The following is a 27,136-nucleotide window of genomic DNA, read 5'->3' as shown; positions in this document are numbered from 1 at the left end:
CTTCTAATACTCTTAGCATGGAACGATCTTGCTTTTACTAGCTTACATATCTGATCTTAGTTTTGGTTTAGATCAGCAGGATTGCAATCAGCAGCAGAACTTAATAAGTCTTTCTGCTGCTGATTGCAATCACTGCAACACATTGAGATAGAGGACTGACAGACTTAGAAAGCATTACTGTAGTGCAAATGCAAATAACAACTGTTTTCAAAAGTAGGCATGTATTTCCAAAAGCAGCAAACAGGGCTGTAATCCACTCCCCCTCCTCAAACTTGAAAAATAGGAAATATTTATTAAATCATGACTGTACACCTTCTTGCATTCTAATTCACTGCATGACTACCTAAAATATAGCACAACTATTAGACTTATTTAAAATTGTTAGCTACTGTCTTAGGGGCTAGAGAAACAATATCAACTCCATTTTATGATCAGGTCTTGTTTTTTAATTTCTTTACAGTGGAATATTTTTAGGTAATTCCTTGCAGTTACTTTTACCTTGCATTTCTTTTAACATGGCCCCTGGGTTTATATACAAATAATAAAATGTTCTGATAATGAATAAACTAAAACACTTATATCTTCAAGTTAGATTGTACATATCACATTTTTATAGCAATCTTTTAATAATGCCTAGGGAGAAAACATTTACACGAGTGAAGACCTAGTTGCAACAAAACAGAAATCTAAAAAGTAGAAATTCTTACCCTAAAAAACTCTTTAGTGGAGCCAGAATCTAATGTCCCATAAGCAATTTCTGTTTGCTTGGAAAGATCCTCTGCACTTTCAATGGGAGACACCATCCTCTCAACCGTCAGGAAGGCAGCTAAGTTAGCCGTGTAGGATGAGATTATGATGAGGGTAAAGAACCACCACACACCTCCAACAATGCGCCCAGACAGGGATCTAATAACAAGTATGAAATGGATTTGTAAAGTGAAATGAAAGTCCTAAAAAGGAACACATGTTATCAGCTTTATGCAAATGATGCATTATACTACTGGCAGGCATTTCAAGTTATCTTGCAGTTCTACATACTAAAAGGATAGGAAACCAATGCATACTCCACTACATCTCCTCAACTTCGCTGGAATCAGAGCTCCAGAGTTTACTTTAGGGAGAATTTAGTGATCCACTTCTTCAAAGTTCTGAATGTCCTGAAATGAGACTGCTTATCTCAAATTGCTATATTAACACATAAGCTTGTCATTCCCTCTAATATAAATTTGTGTGAAACGAAAAGAATCAAACAAAAATAGTAAAAGAGAGCTTCCCGATAAATCAGTATGCATTTAAACATTAAGTCTCTTTAGGTTGCTTGTTTTTGTGAGACATTCACACAAAGACTGATTTTCACAAAACAGTGTCTTATGCTGCTGCAGACAGTCTATACTAAGAAACAAATAGCATTATTTGCAATAAAAACTGGCCCAGGGAATATCCATTAACTAACAAGTGCACACAGCTTTTGAAAGATACAAGCATTTAACAAACTAACTGGGGACTAGACATGACACAAGCAAACTGATAATGCAGAAAAAACAGAGAAGTGTATTTTTTAAACAATAGTAAATTGATGTTCCTAACTGCAGCAGGTAGGCTGTTACGGATCTTTGTTTGCATCTCCTGCTCAAGAAGAAAGAAGAAAAGAGAACTCAAAAAAAATACGGAACAGCATAGAGAACACAACTAGAAAAATTCACCAGCTTTCAGTACTAAAAAGTTGATAGAATTACTGATACTGCCATCATTGTCAAACTTGTTCTTTAAAAATCTTTTAAAGTTTGAAATTACCTACTACTTTGTTTCCAAACAAGACATTATAGGAAAGAGTACAGAATCTGTGGAGATGTACTTAGTTATTTGGCAGAAGCGTGCATGTAGTTGAAAGCCTAGTACTAAGACACTGCAGTAGGTTAGGTATGTCTTGTTATGTCTCCTCTACCTATTAAGTAAACAAATCACAAATCATTCACCTAGCCTACAGTATTGTGAATGAGATGCCAAGTTAATTAGGACAGAATATATATTATATATGTATATAGGTCTATTTGTCTTTCTACATATATGTTTCAAGTGTTCTTTAATTTTAAACACAATAGTCATGTAAAGCTGATTTATTAAACTGGGAACCAAAATAAATTGAAAAAAATCTGGACAAGTAATTTTTGCTAGCTTTTACTGTAGAAGATTTCTATGATAATTGAGACATGCAAAAATCATAGAATCATTAAGGTTGGAAAAGGCCTCTAAGATCTTCTTGTCCACCCCTCCACCTACCACAGACTCTCTGATCCATTCCCAAACATGAAAATCAATTTAGATACGGTCCAGTATATGTTATTAAAAAGGACCATAGAAAAGAAGTTATTTCATACTCCTTCTATATTGAAATATATCCTGTAAATATGTTTTCTGTCACTTCTGACATGGAGGTAACCTGAGAACATAATGATTCTACAACTGAAAGATGTAATTACATGATAAATATATTTTTGCAAGGTAAAAATCTATGACTATGTGTACTTCAGTGTTAATTTTATCATATCATATACTGTATTGATAACATCCACTATAAATGATAATTCATCAAATTCAAAAGCCAGGATCTGTTGGCAAAGATCTGTTACTGACCTTGTAAAACAAGAATAAGCTGAGTGCAGAAATTATGATCCCACATTACATTTTTGTAAGTAAAATTTTTGGGGTGGCCATTTGTATTCAAAATTTTCCAATCTGTTTGTTCCAGTTAAATAGAGCTTTCATTTTTTAATGTATATTTTGAAAACATTCTAAATTTGATAATTATATCGTAGTCTGAACTCCCACAAGAGTAACCACCTCATATGTCAGATCAGTAATGTTTAGTTTTAGTGTAAGAACAAAAATTATTGAGGTGTTCACAGCCCTTTTATATTTTCATAATAAACAGATATAATATACAAACTAAATATCTTCCTCAAAACATGTTTGTAATGAAATAAAGTGTTCTTAAACACTTCAGTGGCACTAAATCTGCCATGTCAATCTCCAAAATCATTTCAGATTCATGCACCTTTACGATGGCCACTTACTATATTCTTACATCATCTTTACTATGTTATCAAAATTTGCACAACTGTTATGCTTTAATAGCCAGTGAAATTGAAAAAAAAAGTCATTCTACTGAGGCCATGATTCAGTAACAATAATTTTATAGCTAATAGCAGACTTGGCAGACAACTAAACTTGTTAAGTACATAATCAATATAAAAACCCAAAGGACTGAAATTAAGATAGCTTCTCATGACCTGAAGAAATTTGCTCTCTCTTCATTGTCTCATTTCTTGCACACAATTCTTACCATGTTTCATGCCAAATCTATCACATCTTTCATCATAAAGGCTGACATACTTCTCTGAGTAGCTTAAACAGAATTGCTAAATATCCCACACAGTAAGTGCTCTGCTATTTCTTCAGAACTTGAAAATCTGCTGTTGTCTTTTGGGATATTAAAAAATGCTTCTTTTGGGTGATTTTAATTGCAAAACAATCACTAGACTCCCTAGAACTTGACCTATTCCATCTTAATTTAGGACATTCAGGAGAAAGTTAACTTGATAGCTATAGTTAGGAAGATCTGATTTAATTTGCTAAAACCCAGTTGCCCTATTTTTACTTCTTAATACAGCTCCTTCCAGCAGCAAGTAGTATTTATCTACCTACTCATCACTGCTGAATCAAGGCTAGAACCACTTACACACAAGGGAAGCAGAATATTTAGTGAGCTGCAAAGGAATTAGCTGAAGTGCTTCACTGTTGTTCCTAATAGGGAAGGTGAAAATCCATGAGGAATTAAGCATTTATAAACTAGACCTTCACATTCATTTTAGCAATTTCCTTTGTGACTTTCACGAAACTAGGCCACAGAAAAGCAGCAATGTTTTGCAACTATTCATAATAAACTAGAGCCATCATGTGATTTCCATTTCAGTTCAAAGCTGTCTTACGGAAAAACAGTTAATAACTGTTATGATACATAGTGAGTTTTAGTGGTAAAGTGCTGCCTGTGTAGCTCATGACTAGTATTTTACCCTTTTTTCCCATTACAATTGTTGTGAACCAAATGCACTGTCAACTGTAAAATGGGAATATGCAGCAAAAACACGGTACCCCTCCAAGAAGGCATGGAATGATTTGAACCTTATGCATTTTACAGTCTCTCCATGGTATATATAACTTCACTTGGCAAACATATGATCAACATTAACACAGTATTGATCATTACCTAGTGTCAGAAAACCACTTTTATTTCAAGGGCTTCTGTGATTTTTGGTGGATTTCTTTCAAGTGAAAATATATGCACCATGAACCTCCACTGGATGAGACCTAAAATGCACAAAGTTGAAACAGGTGAGTAACCAACCTTGGCGAAATATCGCATCCTTGCTGCATAAAGGCACCCAGGGAAAACCACAGACTATTAAATATCCCAAATTCATTAGTTGATTCATTAGTTTGCGTTTCTCTTCCATCTTCAAATTCCTCTGTGTGCCACTCGTATGGACTAAATCTGCTGACCAGGAATAAAACTACACTGACCCCAATGTAGGCAAAAACAATGCACATCCAGATTTCATATGCTAACGGATCAAGAAATGAAAACACTCCTGGCTTGGACTTCTGAGGTTTCTTGATCATTATTGATATCCCCAGGCTCATAAAGGGCTTCGAGAAATCAATCACCTCTTCTCTCACCAGTGTTATAGTTAATGGAGCAATTGCAATATCAGCTTTCTGTAAAGGAAAAAAGAAAAGCAAATAATAGCTAATACAATGATCATAGCAAAGAATGGTTTAGTTTCCATTGCATTTCATAAGTGCAAAACAGGACAACAGATACTGCTAACATTCTCTTCACTGAAAATATCATACTGAAAATTGCAGAAATTTTTATTTGAAACTCTTCTTACTGAAATACATGCAACCATATGGATGACATATTCCAAGCTTCCCAATTTACATATGCCCTTTTAAAAGTATATGGCATTTAAAAGTGTTTGTAAAGCCCTTCGCCTGCTAAGAAAGGTGAAATATGTACTCACTTCCCTCCCAACTTCATTTGCATTTAAAATCCAATTTCATGCCTTACTTTTTTTTTTTTTATTCTAACACAAGCTATTAATTCTCTATCAGAGGAATTAAATAATTTTCTTCCACTTCAGGGAGAAAACTAAACCAAATCCCACACTTTCCATCAGTCATTTGAAATTGTTTTATTATAATAGATTGTCTTACCCCATAAACAAGTTCTCCAACCATCCCATTCCATATTTTTGTGTCTGCATCCCTGGCCCCATACTTGCCATCTCCAACAATTGTGAGCTTATATTTGAATCCACAGTGCTTAGCAATTTCTGTAGCTAGGTCCACACAATAGCCCTCGTATCGATCATTTCCTTCAAGCATTTCATGGTTTTTCTTCATCATAACATATGGGGACTCCTGCACAGAAAGAACGTGCTTTAGCTACAATGTAGCAGTTGTGCATTTCCTAGATAACTACATTTTCTTTCTACATATGAAAAAAGAGAAGACAATAACAGCATGTGTGATTCAGATGACATTATGTCAGCTGTAAATTATTAATGTGATGCGTCCTGTAAAACATTTAAATGCTACATTCTTCACAGTCGGATACAAATAACAATACTTACAGGTATAGAGATTGACAGCAGTATGTTAATAATGATCATGAATGTTAACAGGAGTTACGCATTCAGGGAAGAGAGAATAAGTCCCAAAATCTGTTTCTTTCTCTCTTACAGTTTGGATAGAAGGCGGCAAAAGAATTTAGTTGCTTTTGTTGTTGTCTTAATAAAATAAAAATATTTCTTATTTCGCAGCTATGTTCCTACCTTGAAAAACACTTCTGGCTCTCCAGGCTAGAACTTTATTGAGTTGCCACAAACAAAAATATATACTTACAAATACGTAGTAGAGTTCTATCATCAGCAAAACAAGCAATGGGTTATATGTTATATGAAAAGGAATACATCTCCCCTTTGCTCAGCTGTTATCCAACTATTCTTGCATCCACTGGCATTACTATACTAGCCTGTGACTAAACCAAATTGATAAAGAAACTTTGTAGTTAATAGGAAAATGTTGCTGTGTAACGGCACATAATGTTGTTTTTTAAACAGCTACAACATAACATTTAATGTTTTATCTTACACTTTATGAGTCCATGCTAGCTAAGATTCTGAAGTGCAAAAATGAGTCTCTTTCCTGTCTGGCAAAATCCATCCTCTAATAAGCAATCAATTAATAATTGACACTGTGGCTACGTCATTTAAAGTGCTCTTTTTTAGGAGCAGGTATTTCATTCCTGTTTTCTGGCATAAAATAAATAACTTTCTAGGATGTTCATTTCCCAGTCAAAGACAATCTGTCTTCTACAGGAGAAAACAGCACACCAAACTACATTTCCTTTATTTCCACATTTTATTAAGGTATCATAATGAGTAACATATCACAACCTCAAAAAATAAACAGAAAATAAACTAATATTAACAAGAATAACAAATCACTGTAGAACACAGTCTTCTGACAAAATATGAGGTTAATTACCAAAATAGTGGTGACAATAATAGTCTTATTCTCTAGTCCTGAAGATTCATTTCCAAGAGGACCATCAAGTGGATTCACAACCATTTTGTCCACTTCACTCCAATATCCAATCTAAAGAGAGTTTACAGGATGCACACCAGTGAATATGAACTTTCACCAGAAAAGTTTAAGTATATTATTACTATGCCCATGACTTATGCTTACATGGAACTATTTTAGCTATGGATTTATCCGTGTAAATATCTCTATTTATAGTTACTATAACAAAAATTAACGAGAATGAACTGATGACATTTGTTCACGTTGTTTTGTCTAATGTAAGTATATCATTTTCATTCACATATTAAGAAGTTTTAGGAGCTGTCTGCTGTGAGACTGAATTGTTATTAAATACTCCAGATTAGGAAGACATGATAAAATGCCTCCTCCCAAATGATTTCAAATTAGAGCAGAAAGATAATCACATTTAAAGAAAAATTACTGAAAAGCAGTATCCTTCATTTGTCATTCAGATGTATATTTCTCCAATTACAGGTTCACATTCAGTATTCTAGATCAGAAAGTAAGAAGTTTAATTCACAAAACTGAAAGGAAAATACTGTCATGTAGTACTTACCAGAAACAAAAACTATATTTGTTAGAAAGAAGTAATAGGTACTTTTACTCTGCTCTGCAAGACCAACGTAGAATGTATCTTTGAATAAATATTATCACAACTCATGCTTTAACTCATTTGTAGTGTTTCATTACTTACCTTAACCCCTTGCTTAGTGTGAAAAAACCTTTAAAGACAACGTAAGACAACTCAAATTACCTTCCGAGGACCAGTACTTTTGAGTTCCATGACGTTTATCGTAAAATTGATTCTCTTTCCATTCTGATCAAACTTTATATTCCCTGTTAGACCTTCCACCTGAACCTATATAGACGAAGATGAAAGTGGTAACAGAATTAAATTTTGCTCCTTTTTAGAAAAAAGTATTTTGTTTCCACAAATAATTATTGATTTTTCAAAAGCATTCAGTTTAGACACTTTTTATATCCAACATAAAATAGTAAAGGGACATATTTCTGATGTGGAGTCAATTTCCTTATTATTGTCAGCAAGATCCAGGCAGGTCAGAAGATGGGAAAGTTCTTTTCGAGCATTTATAGTGGACTTCACACATACACTCATCCCAGCATTCATTCTAGGGAAGCTACCTGTTTCAATGCCCTTTCTATTTCTACACCATGACCCCAGGGTACAGCTGGATTTGCAAGACAATCTCCAGCATTTCCTCTTCTGGAGATCTCAATCCTCTGTTTACGTAAATTACGGAAAGCTTCTGTCATCACTTGCACAGCATCATAGGTCAGAGCAGATGTATACTGAAAAGGAGTGAAAATATCTCATTAAAAAACAGCTTCAACTTCAGTATACCTTCTAGAACTCTCCATCCATTTGACACAGAAATACATTAAAAATAAAGAGGACAGTAAAACATCCTTGAAATCAGACCAGTTCTTTTGTTTTGAGGTCTCTATCATCTTAGGGGCACCTATGCTGATTAACAAACAGTGCTTTCCACAAGAGTGGTGGGAAAGATAATGCTGATAAGTCAAGACTGAGAATTTACAGCTGTTTTCACAGCTGTAACACTTCGGTGTCCATATATGGCTGAAAGTTTACTGAGATGAACAGGGAAAAAAAATAATAATCACTATTTAACCTGAGTATGCCTTTAGAAATAAGAATTCTTTTACTCTCCTTACTCTCTTCATGGAGGTGCATTTATACACAGAACTCAGTACTACATCTCATCCCACATATATACTCACAAAACCAAACAGTGTATACTGGTATATACATGTGTTTAACTTACCTATTAAAAATGAAAGTTCAGGAGAGTAGCTCTTTGCTAGTATGCAATATCTTGGCAATGCTTTGAAAAAAATAAGTTATGGGCTGTGGTGTCTGGAGGAAGACGTGACATTTCTCAAAGAACAACAGGCAAGGAAGAGCCCCACGTTCCTAATCGGACAGCTTTATACCTTACAACTTTTGAGGTACTACAGAAGAATCTATGCATCAGAAGCTGGGGCTAAGCAGTCAAAAGTAGTTCTCTTCAGTTACTGGAAAATTTTGCATCTTAACTAACTGAACAAAAATCACATGTGCATACACATTGAAGACTTTGTTGGATGGACTTTATGAGTCCAGAACGTTACAATCATTCCAAATTTAAGACCCATTTTTGGAAATATGGAACAGAATATAACCAATTACAGCCTTATGAATGAATGCAATGATCCCTATGAAGGCTATTAGATGCTGAAAATATATAAACTGTAAAGCAGTGAGAAATGATATATTGCCTCTTAGCTTCAACGGTTCAGACTTTAACGAGAATTTTAATTAGCTAGCCCAAGCCATGCAGAAGGTTGTTCTAATTCTAACCAAAGCAGTCCTCTGAATTGAGGTCATTTTTGAATGCAACTGTTACACCTTGGAGAGGAAGAAAAGAAAGGGGGAACGCTTTTTCAGATGTGTAAGCTTACTGGATGATTAATGTGAATATTCTCAAGACGGTTCTCACAGAGACTCATATGGAAATATTTAAAAGGATCAGAACAGAAAAATAAAGTAAAAGACTAACTGGAGTTGACATTACTTTCGACTACTGGAGTTAAAGTGATTAAACAAGAGAATGGACATATAGATGAGAAGGTAACAGAGAGAAAAGAGAAGATACGGAAACATTTTAATGGGGACTGGCTAGTAATACTGCTTCAAGTGTAGCTGTTTGCATTATAGAAATATGCTGTACATGGTAGCATTTTGAGAAAAGCTTTGCATACAGCACTGTCATAAACCACTGACACATCGAGTAGCAGAGGAAATAAGACCTTGAAATTGAGAAGCAGTAATGCTATCCAATTCAGTTATGTTTCATTTGATCACTGGGATATTTTAATATTTTCTCAATAATTTAATCCTTGTATTATATAATTAGTGGCCTGAATATCCACAACTCAGTCATATATTCAGTTTGTGTAGGGCTTTGCCTATTGATACGCATCCATTTGTATGTACATCCATGTCACCGCATACGAAATTCACACATACTAATTTAGGTTAAATCATGTTTAGTCTAGGAATCTCAAAATGTTTCACAAACACTTTACTCCTTCATGCTGTAGGGGATGTCACGAAAGCAAACGTCCCATTATAATTTCTTGCTGCTTTATTTTGCATATCCTTTCAGCTCCTGATAACCTTCATGGGGATTATTACATTTATTCATTAAGTTGTAGGTAGTTCCTAACACTGACAAACTGAAACAAAGAGACCTCATGACCATAAATAGGAGATAACATACAGATAAACTGCTCATGCAAATAGATGAGTGTGCTTGTATGTCGGTATACGGAAAGACAATTGTCATGAATTAAAGGATGCATTGTCACTGTCTTGATTCACCTCATTTTATGAGAGATTCATTCAGGTTTAAATCTGCATTATTAAAATCAGAGGGAGCACTACTTAGAATATTATTCTCTGGAAGTGGAATGGGGTCTTACAGACTACTACTTCTACAATGCTGTAAAACTAACTTCATTTCAGTTACTTCCAATGTTAGATGATAAACTGGGTAAAATTTAATAGAAAATACTATTGATATTATTACACAGTTCCTGCAGAATTGCCTGTATTTATTAAAGCATTGCAAAGAATAGGCAAAAAGATGCCCTGCATCATCATAATTCTGGAGCTATGATAATAAGAGATAATATAAACTTGAATGCTTTGAATTGCCAAAGTATTTGCTGTTATTTTCTATGAAACATGGACCGCATGCATGACTCTTCCCCATAGATTCCATTAACTCCTTTTGTAGTGACTTCTGTGACTATCAGAGGAGCCCAGGGTAACCAGCTCAGATATAGATGTCCACACTGTAGACACAGTATAACAAATGAAAATCACCCAAGGGGACTTTGAACAAAAGTAGCAGAACGGTGAGAAAGAAACAAGTAATAGGATATTTGAGGCAGAGACTGAGTCAAAGAAGACAGTTCTACTATACAAAACACCAGGGAGACCTCAGCTAGAATGGCTTATATAGCTGAAACTAAAAGAGGAACAGAAGAGGGCTCTTCACTACGTATGGCGGCACTGCTACTGGAAAAGCAAGAGAAAGGGAACTCTACATCATCAATAGGGGTTAAGAAAAACAAGATCAAAAAGCAGATATGACTATTTTCCTTGGCTGGAGCTGAGATTCAAAGAGAGATAATAAAGGAAGCACTCCTTGTTGCATGTGTAAGTGGGGAGAAGCAGACGTTCAGTATTTTTCCTTATATTTAAACAATTTTAGCATACTCAAGTATAAACAAAATATAGATCAAAGCAGCATATACAATAAAGACTCAAAAGTGAGTCTCTGTATCTTGCAGGTATACAAATGGCTGGCTAACTGCTCTGTACCAGCAATTTTTTTTCCAACGATTCACTAAACATTTTATCACCCTGTTTGCAATACTTTAGTAAAGTACAGAGGTTAATTTGAACACATTAAGTTGTCACAGACATTTTCTTCCTTTAATAAGCACATGGATCTTACAGAAAAAAAAAAATTAACACCAATGACTTGCTTTTGAGTCCATGGTGCTTGAGAGAAATAATAAAACCAATTATTTGAATTTGAACCTGCAGAATTTATTTATGGAAAACATTACTTCTAATTCATCCCATTGTTTGTGGAAACTACCCATCCTGACTGAAGTAACTGCAAAATCTTATATACTTGTGTAATTTTACTTCTAACCTTAAAAAGAATGCAGCTCAGCAGAACAATGCAACTGATAATAATAATGACTTTTAAGCAACAAAGAACATATGCCTTTTTATTCATACACATATGATTCCATAAAGCCTTTTTTTTTCTTCAAATGTAATCACAGAATCACAGACTGGTTTTGGTTGGAAGGGACCTTAAAGCCCACTCAGTCCCAATCCCAAAGCTGCCCAGGGATGTATCCAACCTTGCCTTGAACATCTCCAGGAATGGGACACACACAGCTTATCTGGGGAAAGTATTTCAGTGCCTCACCATCTCCTAAGAAAAAAATTCCTCATAATATCTAATCTAAATCCCCTTCTCTTAGTTCAAAACCGTTCTCTTGTGTCCTATTTACTATCTGCCCATGTAGAAAAAAAATTAGATTTGAAAGGGACTTGAAAGAGCTATTATGAATGTTGAAGTGTAAATACAATAAATTGGAAAATTAAAACTGGCTGTTGCACGTGACAGCAAACTAGACTAATACGCACATATTATAGGCTTCAAATAAGATCAACAATGAACCTATGCTGCGTTCCTAAAAATGAATCTGAGTGTTCAGAAGCATCTTTAACTAGTGTGTTTTTCAGGTCTGTGGGCATTTAAAGATATTTTGTAAGAGTAAGTCTAGATGCAATAGAAAACAGTCACATTCTTAGTCTACAGAAGAAGCCTTTTAAAAGCTAAGAAGAAAATCTAGCCTAATACCTTTTTGTCCGCTTTCCATTTGCAACAATGACCTCTTTTTGCCACTCTCAATGTGGGAGCAGCTTATCAACCTGTGTTGTCTTTTTTCTTAATTGCTCTGCCCTAGAAACACCCTGGAACCTCTTTCAGTTCATATGTTCTGGCACAAGCCACTTTCACTTCAAAAATTAATATTAAAGGTTGTGATAAATCAATAAGTATATGTGACTAAAAGAAGATAAACATTTTTAAATGTAAATTGCGATTTTCTAAAATATTTACTAAAATATAGTCCTCAACCACTGTTCTTTTATTGGTGTTATTTGAGTGTTATTATCTACGACAAATGCCTTTGGTGAAGTGACCTTTTATCCAAGAAACTTACTGATACGATTATAAAAATGTATTTCATATTAGTTTCTAGAAGAAACTCATGGTCGGTGTAATTAATGAAAATTATAAACAAAAAAATTATCATTAGAGATTATATATTTTGTATCAGCCATTTCATAATACCACATGAATGGTAAGAATCTGAAAATTCCAGCATACTCTTCAGTTATGTTATTTTTGCTCCTAGTCAATCAAAAGTCCAACAGAGATTGAAGGGAATAAATTCTAGTAATTATTTATCTTATAAGTTTAACAATACTGCTGCAGAAACTAACCTAAATTGAAATTCCATATTCCTTAGATTCCTTGGATTGAAATATTAGATTAGCCTCCAAAATAAAGCCACACAAAATCTTTGAGCTTGGTTTTAATGTACTCTGAATCATCATAAATGGAGGGCTATACAAGGTACATGGACATGATACTACAATTTACCTTGCACAAATTCACTTACCATAAATAAGTAAACACACTGCACTGTTCTAAAAATGTCCAGAATCTGTCATTTGAATACAGTAAGTCTTAAAAAAAAACAAACTGCAAAACCTGCCTACCTATATGATCAAGTCACATCTACTCCGACCAGCAAATACCCCAAGTATTTGCCTTTTTTCTCTAGGAAAAAGACTGTCTCTTGTTTGCTCCAAAGTAATTAAAAGGAAAATACTAATACTTAAGTACGCCAGTCTTACCAGGTCACTGATTTAACCAAGAAGTAGTAACTTCCAAAGAATAATAAACAGATCATTTTTGCTTCTCTGCCATCCCTAGATGCTAGCTAATAATACAAGCAGCTACCCAAGTATGCAACTGAGACACTGGCTGAATAAAAGTGAGCTACAGTCCTTAGAAGACCTGCAAGCACTTTTCCTTTGGCACAGTTCAGCCACTTAGACTTGCAGGATTGAAGGATCTGGGTCAATAGGTTCTTTCTCAGGGTCCGAGACAAAACAGATCAGACAGCCCAAACAACCCACTGCTTTCATTCTTCGAGTTCTCTTTAAAAAATAGTATCCTAGAATGAGTGATTACTTACACAAAGGAGCCCTAAGCCATTAAAAAAAAGTGTATAATTTCCACAATGAAACTTCCTGCACCCACGTTCTTCATATATATTTTTATAAGTAGAGAAGATTTAATATTGGTATTCAAAACTGCAGCAAAATCAGGTAGCTAGAACATTTCATTGCTAGATGTGTATTTTTATGTCCAGCAATCAGGAAACCAGAACACAGAAAGACAGAAAAATACAGGCAGAAAAACTTCACAAATGCAAGATTACAGTTTTACATTTCAAAAAAAAACAACAAACAAACAAACAAAAAACAGTAGTTCAGTTCCTGATTAAGTTGAGCAATATTATTGAAACTTAAAAATAGATTTCATAATAATTCTAGAAGACTAGTATGCTGTCTAAAAAAAAAAAAAAAGACCTGAAAATGTGAAACTACTAACAGCAAAAAATCAAAAGAAAGATTAACTTATTTTTTTGCTCTAACCTACATATTGATTGTATGTGGGAAAGGGATTATGCAGCTTAAAACACAATCGTACACATCTGAACATCTGAAACAATGTATCAGCATGATGCAGTTTAAGGCAGAGAAAATAGCTTCTGTGGGTGTTAGGTTGTTGCCACCTTCCAGGATAGTGGTGTTCTCTATGAGTCTGAGCTACTTTAGCTTTTCAACCAGGCAACCACAAATTCTTTTCTGTGAGCTGCATGTAGTTTCTCTGATATTTATGCCAGTAGCGAATAAATACTTCTTGCATTTACCAAGCTTAAAGTTGGCTTATGAAAGCTCATAACTAGGTAGAATGACTTTGTACTTTGCATGTCTCATTAATCTTCAAAAGGTATGAACTCAGCCTGAAATTATACCCAAGGCTGCTCCCACTGTAAGAGTAAGTAAGAATAGGAAGTTGGAGCATTTGGATGTGTATGAACACATCATCTTAGGCACAGCCTGACATTTAAGCTCTGAAAATCCAGTACGTATGCCAACACAAAATAACGCATCAAAATTGGACTTGAAATTTTGTTTTGCTACATGGCTGCTTGGTGGTATGTTTCAAAATTTGTGCATTACTGGCTCTTTAAAGAATTACATGTAGAAACTGATAACATCTGCAGTTAAAACAGATTTATTCTAAATTTAATTTGAGGTAGCCCGAGTGTATCAGCATTACTTTTGAAAGATGAGAAGTCCTTTTGTAAAAAGGCAGCAAAACAGTAGTTTCAAGTATCTTTCTTCTTATCTTGCGCTTTTATCAATATAGGCACAGTACAGTAACAAGCCTTTCGTCATCTATGCATTAAGATTGGAACTGATATATTAAGATATTCAATTGATAATTTATAAATTATGATGATATATATATTTAAAGCAATTTGATCCAGGTCCTCTTCTCAGCATCTGGGGTATAAGTCTTCAACAATCCATTCTTCTGGAAAAGTGTACTTCTTTGTAATGCATCTTTTTTTCTTTTTTTTTTTTCTTTTTAATATAGGTGCTTTTCTCTATTTTCAAGACTGTACTTGGGGCTATATTCCACTGAGTTGCACTTCATAATGCAAAATGAACATAGGATAACAGTACACAGTTGCCATGCTACTACCTGCAACGAGACATTTGCAATATCAGGGTTAACAATACCCCCACCACTGGGTATTTGGAACTGTATGATCTTGAAGGTACCTTCCAATCCAAACCATTCTTTGATTCTGTAGTTACCTGCCAGAGGCACATAAGCAACTTTGATTTACATATCAATAATACAAAAATTCTATTAAAAAGCTATTTCACGCAGATTTTGCTGTCATGGCTTTAGAATTCTAGAATCCATTGGAACTGGTGGCATAAGCTCATTTATGAACAGTGGCAATTTGGATTACTGCCTTAAAATCAAAAGAGATAAAGGTTATTCAGTAAGATCATGGAAGGCACCAAAAAGAGACAATCTACTTCAATAATTTGGACATTTATACACTATTCCAAGAAGCACAGGATAACTCACATGACTAGAATACTAGTAAAAAGGAATGACTTGTTTGAGAAGGAGAGGCAAGGAATACGGTTCCACAAGAATAGATGTAAAATCCTGTATTTTATAGGAATGATCAAGTGCACAGACGTATTATGAGTCTGCCAATTTAGACAGCAGTACAGAAAAGCAATGCAGAACAAGACCTAAATGTTAGCGTGCATCTCAGGACAAATGTAGTTTAACTGTGCCATGATGGTGAGAAAAAGAGAATCACAAAAAAGTACTGAAAAGACTGGCTCTGAGCTACACAAAGTACAGTGCAGCACTCAGCTGAGGTGCAGAACCCGGTCTGGTGTTTCAAGAAAGATGAGTACCTACTGGAAAGGTTCCAGAGAAACATGAGCAACAGGATCTGAGGGTAGAAAATTCAAAGAAAGAGGGATTATTTAGTTCAGCAGGCAGGAAAGCAAGGACAAATAAGGCAGCCATCTTTAAATACAGGAGGACAGCTAAAAAGGATAATGTGCTTATAAATAAGAAGCAGACAAAGCAGTAAGGGATCTGGAGACAAAGCCTAGCTTAGGTTAGACAAAAAAGCAAAAAGTAAGACTGTTTATGCTCTTAAACTGAACATCTGGGGAAGCTGTGAAATCACTATCCATCAGAAATTACACAGGTATATTTGATTCTGCCTTCAGGCAAGGAAGATGGACTGGATGACTGCTCAAGGACCTTTCTTGCCCTATTTCTGTGGTGGTCATCATTCTCCTCTGCCTCTAGGTCCCTCAAGGATGGCAATGAAACATGACATCTCTCTGCCTACACATAATTGAAGGGAACCTGACAAGTAACATGTGTACAAGGACAAAAGATAGAAAGCTATGCTAAGAAGCACAGCAATTGATACACCAATCTCTTCAAGCATTGTAGCATACATCCACTCCCTCCTCCTCCCCAATATCCCTAGCACTTATATATTATCAGATAATTTAATATAACTTTTATCCAAATAGCAGTGCGATCCCATATACTCCTTGTGCAGACACTATGTAAACAAAGATAAAAATCAGGTTGGGCATTTTAATTTAATTTAAAATGTGCTCTGAAACATGAAGTTAATGAAAATAATTTTTTTATTTCTTTTTCCTATCCATAAAAAAGTAAACCCCAAAAAACATAGGATATTCCAAATGCTCTCCTTTATCACTTCCAATTTCTAATATAATCAAAAGGAACGAACAAGAAAGACTGTAAAGGTAGTAGCTGTGATAAAATTACAAATTTATGTTATAACAAACTACTGCAACAATTTTTTGACTTATGCCTTTCACTGTGATTATCTCCAGAGTAAGATTCTGCAACATTAGCCAACGGATGAAATCTAACTACCTTTAAAACCAGAGACACACAAAAAGAATTTTACTATTCATCCACAGCCAGTTCATCCCTTCTCTTTTGTCTAAATGAGGGTAATATATACTACACAAATACGATACGAATGTATCTAAAGGCATGACACAGGCTCTAGCTTCTTCCATCAAACATTAATTGAAAAATTCACTTGTTATCTCAAAAAAATTTAAATACAAAAATAACCATGGAAGAGTTATAGCTTCAATTAAGTCCTCCACAATATGGCATAAAAAAAAGGAACCCAGAAAGTATATACACACATATATATATTGTTTAAAATAAACATTAAGGTTGGGTACTTAAAAGGATTTGTGTTTCAGGAATTTGCAGTATGTTCCATTTCTTGCTGAAGGTTCTTATTCATCGTACTACAAGTCCAGAAAATACTTCATATTCAACCTATAAAAACTTAGGCCTAGAACACTTGCCATTTATTGCTTTTGTGGTAATACACTTGAGAGTTACTTCAATACAGTCATTTTTAATAAAGTTTCTGATTGTATTACTTGAAGAAAAAATGCATTGTTCTTATTAACATTTTGAAAGCAATAATTGATCTCTGTAACTGCTACATAAGACAGGAAGATGCAATTATCTCAGTTTTATCCAGAGGGAAAGCTAAGGTAAGGAAGTTTACCTGTTCGCCCAACACCACAGCTTGCGTCACTCAGACCTGGAACTAGACCACAATTCTGTACCTCAGGCATACAGTTTAATTTTTTAAGTTTTCGTAGGATTTAGTCATCCATCCCAGAGCAACTGGCTTATCATTTCTTTGGTAGGACAGGAAGTGCTAGATCTGTACTCCCTGAAAACACATGTATGACTACATATATGCCCCTCTAAAACATTTCAAAACTAGGAGAAAGAGACAAATCAAAAAGAAGTCAGCAGATACTTAATATATCACATCAAAACACTTTCCTAACGAGCTGTCAGGCAAAGATTTACACTTATACAAGAAAAATTGAAGTTGCCTTTAACTTTTTTTGACAGTGCAGTATCTCTGTTGAACCAGCACTATTAGAGAGAATGTTAAAAGCACCCCAGAGAAAACAGCTGATTTTGTCAGGTTTTTCTCTCTTGTCTTTCTAGTCCAATCCCCTTGCTTCCTGTACATCCTGTCACAGCTAAAACAAATGCAAGACGTACCTTAATTGTACTAGTGTGTGCACCTGGATATTCTTTTTCTTCTAGTGTTGACCAACGTTGTATAAATTTTGACACCAAGGGATCATCATAGTCAACTATCTGAAATCCTGAGACATTAGCTCCTCCAAACTGAATTTTGGATAAATCTCCATCAGTAAATCCCTGGGTACAGAAAACATTACGTCTGTTATTCCAGCAGTTCTGGCAGATCTCTCAGTAGCCTTATACATACAAAAGCATTACCATACGACGTCAATTGCAAATGTGCAAGCCAAATGTTTTCTTCAAACAGGATCCAAGTTAAAATCCTGGGCTTCCAGCCAACAATGCCTCTTGTTGCTCACTAGTCATATACTTCTGCAGAACAAATGCTGAATGGATCTACCTTTGCCATGATAACTTTCTTAGAACAAAAACAACTGTTAATTTCAATGAGACTACTTAGATTAGAAAGTCAGTAACAGATAGGAGAGCAAATTTTGGCCAGTAATAGTTACAGGTACAGCTTTTTTTTTTTTTCTTTTGCTGGGAACACTGAAGCACGTCGAAGGACTTACAATCTCTCCTGCCTCCCTTGTGGTATAAAAAAAACAAACCTTATTTCTTGTTCTTACAAACAGTCCCTTTCCATAAATGTTGAAAGAAGGAAAGAGCTTTTAATTCTCAGCTCTTTCTCCACCCTTGGTTGGTTGTTTTTTTTAAATATATGAAACGAAAGCAGGTTAGACTAAAACAGTTCATTTATGCAAATTAAATAGGGGATATCTAATTCTGTCAGTCAGTAAGACAGAGTATAATCAAGCACTTCATAAGTTTTCTGATAGAACACTTTTTGAAATCATTATATATATGGTATATATATGACATTTAACTTCACAAATGCATAGTAAGCCAATATGGTACTAAATAGCTTTAAAATATAACGATTCAATATGCTTAAGATCTTATAGGCTTGACAATCTTACTGTTACAAGCCAAGCAATGGCTAAAATAGCAACCAGTCAATGTAATGAAATTCACCAGGCAGCCTTCCAAAATGCTTATTTCCTTTGAGACAAAATATATTTATACAACATATACAGCAAAAACACAGAATTTTCAAAATCTCTATGACTTTTTGCTTGTCTTGCGAACATGCGGTACCTCAACTTCTTTGTCCTAAAAAATTAATTAACAAATATAAATATATATCCCCATTATTATGCTTTTAAAAGAGACCCTGAACTCTCAAGCCTTTCTTACTGCTATATAGCAACACGGATGACTTTTCAGAATACTCCTATCTGGAGGGGAGAAGTGTTTTGATCAAAGGCTAGGAGGAGAACTGGGCTATGTACGAAGTGTGATTAGGCACGCTACAGTCATTCTGTTTTCTCAACTCCCTCTAAAATGACTATGAAAAACAGAGTTCAAATCAGAGCACTTTAGGGGCTCTGCTGAAATTTTTATTAATCAAACTGTATCAAACTTCAAGAATAAAGAGAATAAATGAATTATATAAAAGGCACTCACACCATACAACCCTCAAAGCTCTTTTCTGGAGCAGAGTAACTGACATTCAAGCCCACAGACTTTATCTGTTGCAAAAAAAATGTATTAGATTCCCTATCTGCAGTAAATAAGTATTGTTGACTTTAATGTCAGTAAAATGGCCCTCCATCTTTAGAGAATCTCAAAAACTAACCTTGACAATTTAGTGAGTTTCCTGAACCTTCTCTTCCCCCTTAGGAACAGTATTAGCTATACTGTCTGATTGTTCAAGGAAATATTCTATCAAACTGATTGCCAAGTCAATCTGAGAAATGAGGATGTGTGAAGCTGAGATTCACTAGTCCAGCAGAATCAAAGCTGAGAGCTGTAATTTTTAAATACTTCAGCGGTGAGAGAAGAAACATGAGTTATTTGGATGAATGCATCAGACCACAATCTGGAAAGCTGTTTTTCTGATTTTCCTACTTACCGTGACTTTCCTACAGTATGCAGAAAAATGGATGAACCTCTACTGGAGTTTCTGAGCAATCTTCAATCCCATTGACAGGAATTTAACAAGAAGCATATGAGCTCTGAAAAGACTTAGCCAATAAAACCAGCACTATCTGAACACGCACACATATTTAGCAAGAATAAATATATTTAGCTTTTCTTTATTTTCTAAAAATTCATTGAAAACACAGTACTAGTTTATATGCCTCCATGAACAGTAAAATGTGTAGTGCAGGTATTTTAAATATTAAAACTGCTTACCAGATTTGCAATAATATAATGGTATCCTTTAACATGTTTTCCAATTGTGATAACCTGTAAGAAAAAAAGAAATACCCCCCTAATAAAAGAATGTTCAGCTGATACACAGACTGAGACCTAATTACTAAATGTTATGTGATGAAGATGTTATTTAGGAGCTTTATCATATGCAATACTGAGTTTGTTCAGTACTTTACTTTTATTTTACCTCATGAATTATTGAATATACTCCCTGCTGGTAAAAATTAGTCATAGATCAAGCTTCAAAATCTGTAAGATTGCTAACCTACTGTGCTTTATATTAAAGGTTCAACCTGGACAAGTGGGAATGTGTATCACAGAGTAGAGGCACCAGAAGAAGCACTGTGACTCAGACATTCCTGCTTAGGTTCTGCTCCATTTGTAGCAGTACTGTAACATTCCTTGAATCAAAAATAGAAGATTAAAAGCACTCTGACACAAATGAAAGTATCCACGTTATGAGGAAATTTTAGAAGTTCAAATTGTTGTTTGTTGTCCTAAAGCTCCCCTATAATCTCTCTCAAAGCTAGCAGGTGGTTTCTCAGTTGTCTCCACTGGCAAGCACGTAGCATGGATTCTTCTCCTGTATAATCCTAATTAAAACAACATCTTCATGGGGAAGTTTGTATTTGGAAACAAAACACTTCTCCAGAGAAAGGATATGGGAGAAAAGAGGTCTCTAGAGATTTCTTCCATCTTTTGAACAATGAGATCAACAGGAGAGAACAACTATTCTGAGGAAGCTGGCGAACTCAAAGTATTTTTCAGCTTCAACTTACATAAATGGTTGGAATCTGGAAAATGTTGCACGGGAAAAAAAAAAGAATAAAGCAGCAACTTTGCAAACACATTGTGTGTTTGTACAGTGATCCAAGAACCACAGAACATTACAGGGATACAGCTTATAAAGACAGTGGAATAAACCAAAACACTGCAGAAGGTTTGTTCAAGAATGGAAAGCAAGAAAGCAAGCAAAGAACTTGCTGCTCAATATATCAAGAAAGCATATAATACTCCAGGAAAAAGACTGGTCAACAGAAAGCCCACTATGTGCTTCTCAGTAAAAATACTAGAGAAAAAGAAAAGGGATTCTGATAACAAGGCTGAAGGCATGCTCACGAAAAGACATTCGCTGAGGTGTGGGTTTTGGTTGGTTTGGTTTTTTTTTGTCTGGAATTAAAAGAATTTTTTAACAAATAAATCTGCTAGTAAAGTAGAACCCAAAGTACTTATTTTGCAGTTAGAAAAGAAAATCAGAATGACACAATTGAAGGAACTCACAGGCCAAAGATACTCACAGAAATCCTTTCTTAGGATGATTATTCATTTTAGGTGGGGGAGAAAATTAACAGAGAAACAGTTATTTTAGCATTTATTTCATACTACTTGAGAAAATCAAAGTGGTTTTACCTTATTATGTAAGGGAAGGAAGTCACAGGAGCAAAAGTGAAGGAATAATGGACTCCAGAAAACAGAACAAACTCCAGAAGCTGGTAGGGCATCTTTCAAAGAGAATCTCAAGGCTAAACCCATGAGACAGCTGACACTTAGCAGCTTAAGAGACTACACTCTAACAGCATAGCAGAAAACTATTTTGATGTGAATAAAAAATTGGAATGACAATAAGTGACCTATGTGGCTGATCGATATCTAACACTCTTCAGTGACTTAGAAAATCAGATGAGCAGAAACAAAATTTTATCCATTCACGTGTTTTTAGAAGCGAGACAAGTCTGGGGATAACCTAAGTCTTAACATAGGTACAATCTGTCAATGTACAACAAGGCCAAGAAAAATATCCTGGAGATGTACTGAAAATAAGAAGCCAAAGAAAATAACAGGTATATTACCAAACACAGACAAAGCTAGTAAAAATGCATGGTAACTAAAGCAATGGTTCCTGTTATTAAAAAGCAGTGCAATGTGAAACTGAAAAAAAATTAGTCTTCATATCAGAAAAGAGATTAAAATTACACATCTGATTTTATAGAACCTAGAGGATAGTAAGATAGTCAGTATACTCTTGTCAAAATCAATATATGTCAAAGCAATTTCTTTCCTTTCTCTGATATGATATTATCCATTAGGAAGGCTGAAGAAACGGCAGGTGCAACATGTCAGGTTTAATAAGGCTTTCATTCTGTGTGACATCATTATAAGCTCTTAAGGGAATGCTGACAAAAGTCACTGTAAGGTAAGATAACAACTGTTTGATAAGCCGTAAGCCGTGTTTCTCTCAAGCATTGCTCTGTTCAGTGTATATATTAATGGCATGAAATTAATTGTTATTTTTTCAATCAGTAAACTTAATGACAAATAAAAAAATATGATGTTAAAACACTGCAGATGGTGATAGAGAGAAATTGTGAATGCTCTGAAGGACGGGATCAAATTAATCCTGAAAATCACAGAAACAGTTTCTGCATATGAATTGAAAATAAAACAAACAAACAGAATGCACTAAGTTTAAATGCTCAAATACAGTTCTCACTGCCTGAGCCTCTGCATGCTATAATCATCTTCATAGTGAAGACTAAAATAACAAACCCCCCAAAAAAGCTTCAGACTAAACTCAACCAAACACAACTAAACCTAGCTAACATATTCCTAATGGTGCACTGTCTTACATGGTCAAGCTTAAGCCAGTATGGAATTGTTCTTATAGTCTTCCATTGTGCTCTGTATGCATGAAAACAGGAAACGAGATAAAAAGACAGCATCGAAACGATCTACCTGGATCCACCTAGACACTAGAACTGAAGAGGTGGATTTGGAGGCAATACAAGAATTCGAATCAGAGTACTGTGATGCTGTTGTAAAAAGAAAATTATAAAAACAAAAGAAGTAATTTTGATAAACAACATTCATTGGGATAGGGAGATGACATCCTTCTGCTCTGCTGAAAGTTCAAGAGGCCTTCACTATGGAAGACAGCGTACAAATTTGGTTAACACATCTTAAGATAGTGACACACTGAAGAGAGAAACTAAAAATGGTACTATAAGGAAAACTGAATGAAAAAGATAAGCTGTTGATACAGCCCTCCAAGATGTATAAGATTTTTGGAAAAAAAGCATTAGAATTAGAAATCACTTCCTAGGTGTACAGTGAACTAACCCCTAGACTTACATAACTATTTGTAACACACCATATGTAATAGCATATGAAGTACATATAATGTAGTATAACACCTAGACAGATTGCAAAATAGCCATAATGAGATTTTTTTTTTAAATAATCAGGATAGAAAACCATACAGGATGATCCAGACAGAATTATCCTGCCATTGAACAGAGTTACAGGATTTGCACGTTCTCTTTCTGTCCAATGTGTATGTGGTCATCTGTCACTTCCCAAAGATGCATAATGACAACAAAAATAGGATCAACAGTAATGAACTCATTACGCTTTTTTAAAGAATATAAATAATAGTCATAACTGGAAAATGGAGAATAGCAAACCTGATCAACGATGTCATTGACTTTATCACGCTCACAATCCAAAATCACTCGCCTTTCCTTTTTCACTTCCAGATCTTGAAATAGTGAACGGTAAGTTTCATCTTTTCTGTCATTGTTAATATTTCCTACGTTGATAGCAGTCACTTGCCACTTCTTTTCAGCTGCAGAATCCAGCACAGCTTGCAATGTTGATAACCCTAGTGATGTGCAGGAAAAAAACAGAAGATACAACTGACAAAGCTTCAGGAATAACAAGCTTCTGGAACATGATTTATGAGATTATTTATTTAAGATTACACCATTACTTCTTCGACCTGTCAGACATTGTTAGGAATCAGAAATGAAGATACGTGTAGGCCCAACTTGTTCTTATTGTGTGAAACTTCTATTTAAACCACCAGAAGGGATCAGAAAAGAGCCTTATAAGGTCAATATTTTGCTTTTGCTTCAATTTTTTTAAGAAGTGGATTTTGCCAATTCACTGATTCGCTGCTGGAATCCTATGCACTCAGAATGAGGTATTCTAGGAGAAAAAAGATCCAATTACAGAAAGAGGATCAGCTCTTTATTACTAAATTCTATTTAACTGTTCCTGTTCTCAATACTTGAGCAGTAACCTATTTAAACCCTGATCTCACTGAGGCCTATGGCAAAATTCTCATGTTCTAGAGTGATGAGAAGTTATTATTTCTGCTGGCTATAATCATAACCCTGATAACTTAGCTATTATTTCTGCTGACTGTGGGGATACAAGAAAGACTATTCAGAGCAGAAGCTGCGGAGCAAGATAAATGGCACGAGAAAACAAGGCTGAGAACCAAGGACACCTCCAGAAGAAGAGAAAAGCAAAAGGAACATCTCATGGCCTTGATTGGATAAGCACCCATGTGCACGGTTAAGGAGTGTTTGTGGAATGTTTTGTTGACATGTAAAGGCGAGTGGGAAAGATAAAACAGAAAACTCGAGAATGTATATAAGAGATGTTAGAACCCGTAATAAATGATGTGGATCGTTCACATCTGAGTCCGTGCCTCAGGCGCTGCAGCTGACCACAATCAATCTCTGAAAATAAAACTGGATGATACATAATTTTTTCCATATAGATTAGTAGGCCCAGTGTTAACACCTATGAGCGGTCCATAGATTTTTGCTGCTATTTCAGCATTTTGGCATATTCCTGCCAGGAAGCTATAATGCCTGTGCAGTTTCAACTGCCTACAAAACACTGTAAAACCAGTGAAGATTTCACTTAACTCATTTTTCCTTTTTAAAGGTTAAGTAACAGAGTATAGAAATACACATTTGTATGCAAAGAAAAGTAAGGGCATGTAAAAGGAAGCTTCAAGAATAACTATCTTGAGAAATGACAGTGATTATGAACATAACTGTAGAAAGTACTAAGAATCAATTTGCCTCACAGTTTGAAAACACATCATTACATTAGTCAGTTTTAGCAATTCAGCTTCCTAAGTGAAAGTAGTAATAATGTATAGCAATATGTAAGACTGGTCATCAGCAAAGGAAGAAAATGGCGAGCTTCCAAAATAATTTCAGTGCCAAATAGCTCTGTCTTTCTATATTGGGTTTGAAGACTGATAGAAAGTTCTCTATGTCATGCAATGAGTATTTTAAAATAATAGACAACTACAGTTCAAGGGCACATACAAACAATTTATCATAGAATCATAGAATGGCTTGGGTTGAAAAGGACCTCAAAGATCATCGAGTTTCAACCCCCCTGCTGAGTGCAGGGTTGCCAACCACTAGACCAGGCTGCCCAGAGCCACGTCCAGTCTGGCATTGAATGCCTCCAGGGACAGGGCATCCACAACCTCCCTGGGCAACCTGTTCCAGTGCTTCACCACCCTCTGAGTGCAAAACTTCCTTCTAATATCTAACCTAAATCTCCCCTGTCTCAGTTTAAAACCATTCCCCTTGTCCTATCGCTATCCACCCTCGTAAACAAGTTTATAACATGTTAAAGTGGACATCTCCCAGTAAAAGAAAAAGATAATTAACATGAGTAAACTAAAGATGTAAAGAGTATCTTAAAATATTATAAGTTATTAAAAGTAATTCTATACCTCAAAAAATGTTCTTAATGTCAATTTTCTGCTTTCTTTCCCTTTTAATTCTTTTGGAAGATCATGCAAGACAAGGAAACAAGTTCTGCTACAGCAGATTTTTCATTTTCTGTTCCCAGGAACATAAAACCCACATTCAATTTTGGTTTTAGATTTATGGTTTTACTTCTTAAAAAGAGTACTAAGACTGAACTACTGCGGAAGCCTTTTGTTCCAGCTTCAGGAGGAAATGTCAAGGCATTTTCCAGAGGAAATGAGAACTTCTTTATTATTTTGCCACTCTGTGATATTAGAAGTAGTCATGTGCAACTCACTCAGTTACTGAATAACACATCCTAGCATCAAGAGCAAGTATTATAGAATGCAAATCTTATACTGAGAGGTACAAGTATAGTTCTTCCTGGAAAAATACACTTTGGATGAAACTAGCAATGAAAAGTTCACTGCATAACAAGTAGGAAAGAAAAGAGAAAGGAAAATTAAACTGATTTCAGGAACAAATGCTCTTGCAAGTTCCTTTTAGGAACAAACTTCTAGCGTATGTGAGTGTACTTGTGTAGTGTGCCCATTCCTAAGGGCTGGGTTTAAATAAGAGATGTGTTTCAAAATCTCCTTTCATTTCAAATAAGCTAAATTTTATTATTCTTCATTATGAAGTATAATGTTTGCCTAGCTTTATTTGCACATTTGGCAATAAAATGTAACCTTTATTAGTAATACAGTAAAAAGAACCCTATCAAGGATCTGATAATTTTGCAGAACATATTACTGGTTTAGTTTGCATTTTGTTCCTGTGTTTAACAGCTTTGCTTCTTCTTCATACTCCAAATGACAAAATAATTATAATAAAAAGACTCCAAAAATCAACACGATGAACTGGATCAGGCCAAAATATTAAACACAATCTGAATCACTGTTTCAGATCTGATTTAGTAGATTTTTGGTTTTCCAATCTGTCCTTATATGTTCCCTTCAAGCCAAACAGAATCTCAGGCATAGATTAATGAAGGCTGTTAATGTTATTACTATCCATTATAAGGAGTTTCTATATTTTATTCTTCTGATCCACTGTTTTTCCTAGGGACTTCCTTTTTTTTGCAGTACACTCTGCAGTGACTGGATTTCTTGCTTTTCAAACAATTTAGTTTACTCTGATAGCAACAACACAATGGAAAACGAGGAAAAAAAGCTGTTTACAGCAATGCTTTTGAGAAATTATCTGTGCAAGGTAAAGGAAGTGAAAATCTGCAGAGGA

At 35.0% G+C, this 27,136-nt stretch overlaps 1 protein-coding gene across 8 annotated transcripts in view; it reads right to left on the bottom strand.

Annotated features, from left to right (window-relative positions):
• Positions 1–27,136, bottom strand: part of GRIA2 (glutamate ionotropic receptor AMPA type subunit 2) — an 87,001-nt gene that overhangs the window by 16,934 nt on the left and 42,931 nt on the right. For 6 of the 8 annotated variants that reach the window (XM_021396468.1, XM_021396471.1, XM_021396473.1 and 3 more), the window contains exons 4-12: positions 23,798–23,994; positions 20,316–20,369; positions 18,072–18,233; positions 7,816–7,983; positions 7,427–7,531; positions 6,613–6,723; positions 5,278–5,484; positions 4,406–4,776; positions 708–906 (exon numbers count right to left, since the gene is read on the bottom strand). In XM_021396468.1, coding sequence (XP_021252143.1) covers positions 708–906; positions 4,406–4,776; positions 5,278–5,484; positions 6,613–6,723; positions 7,427–7,531; positions 7,816–7,983; positions 18,072–18,233; positions 20,316–20,369; positions 23,798–23,994 — 1,574 coding nt within the window. Of the gene's footprint in view, positions 1–707; positions 907–4,405; positions 4,777–5,277; positions 5,485–6,612; positions 6,724–7,426; positions 7,532–7,815; positions 7,984–18,071; positions 18,234–20,315; positions 20,370–23,797; positions 23,995–27,136 lie in introns of those variants that run through there. The other 2 variants (XM_021396472.1, XM_021396467.1) reach the window with 2 other exon arrangements.

Source organism: Numida meleagris, chromosome 4 (assembly GCF_002078875.1).
Source record: "Numida meleagris isolate 19003 breed g44 Domestic line chromosome 4, NumMel1.0, whole genome shotgun sequence".
Classification (NCBI taxonomy): domain Eukaryota; kingdom Metazoa; phylum Chordata; class Aves; order Galliformes; family Numididae; genus Numida; species Numida meleagris.
This window is presented reverse-complemented; position numbering and strand designations above follow the sequence as displayed.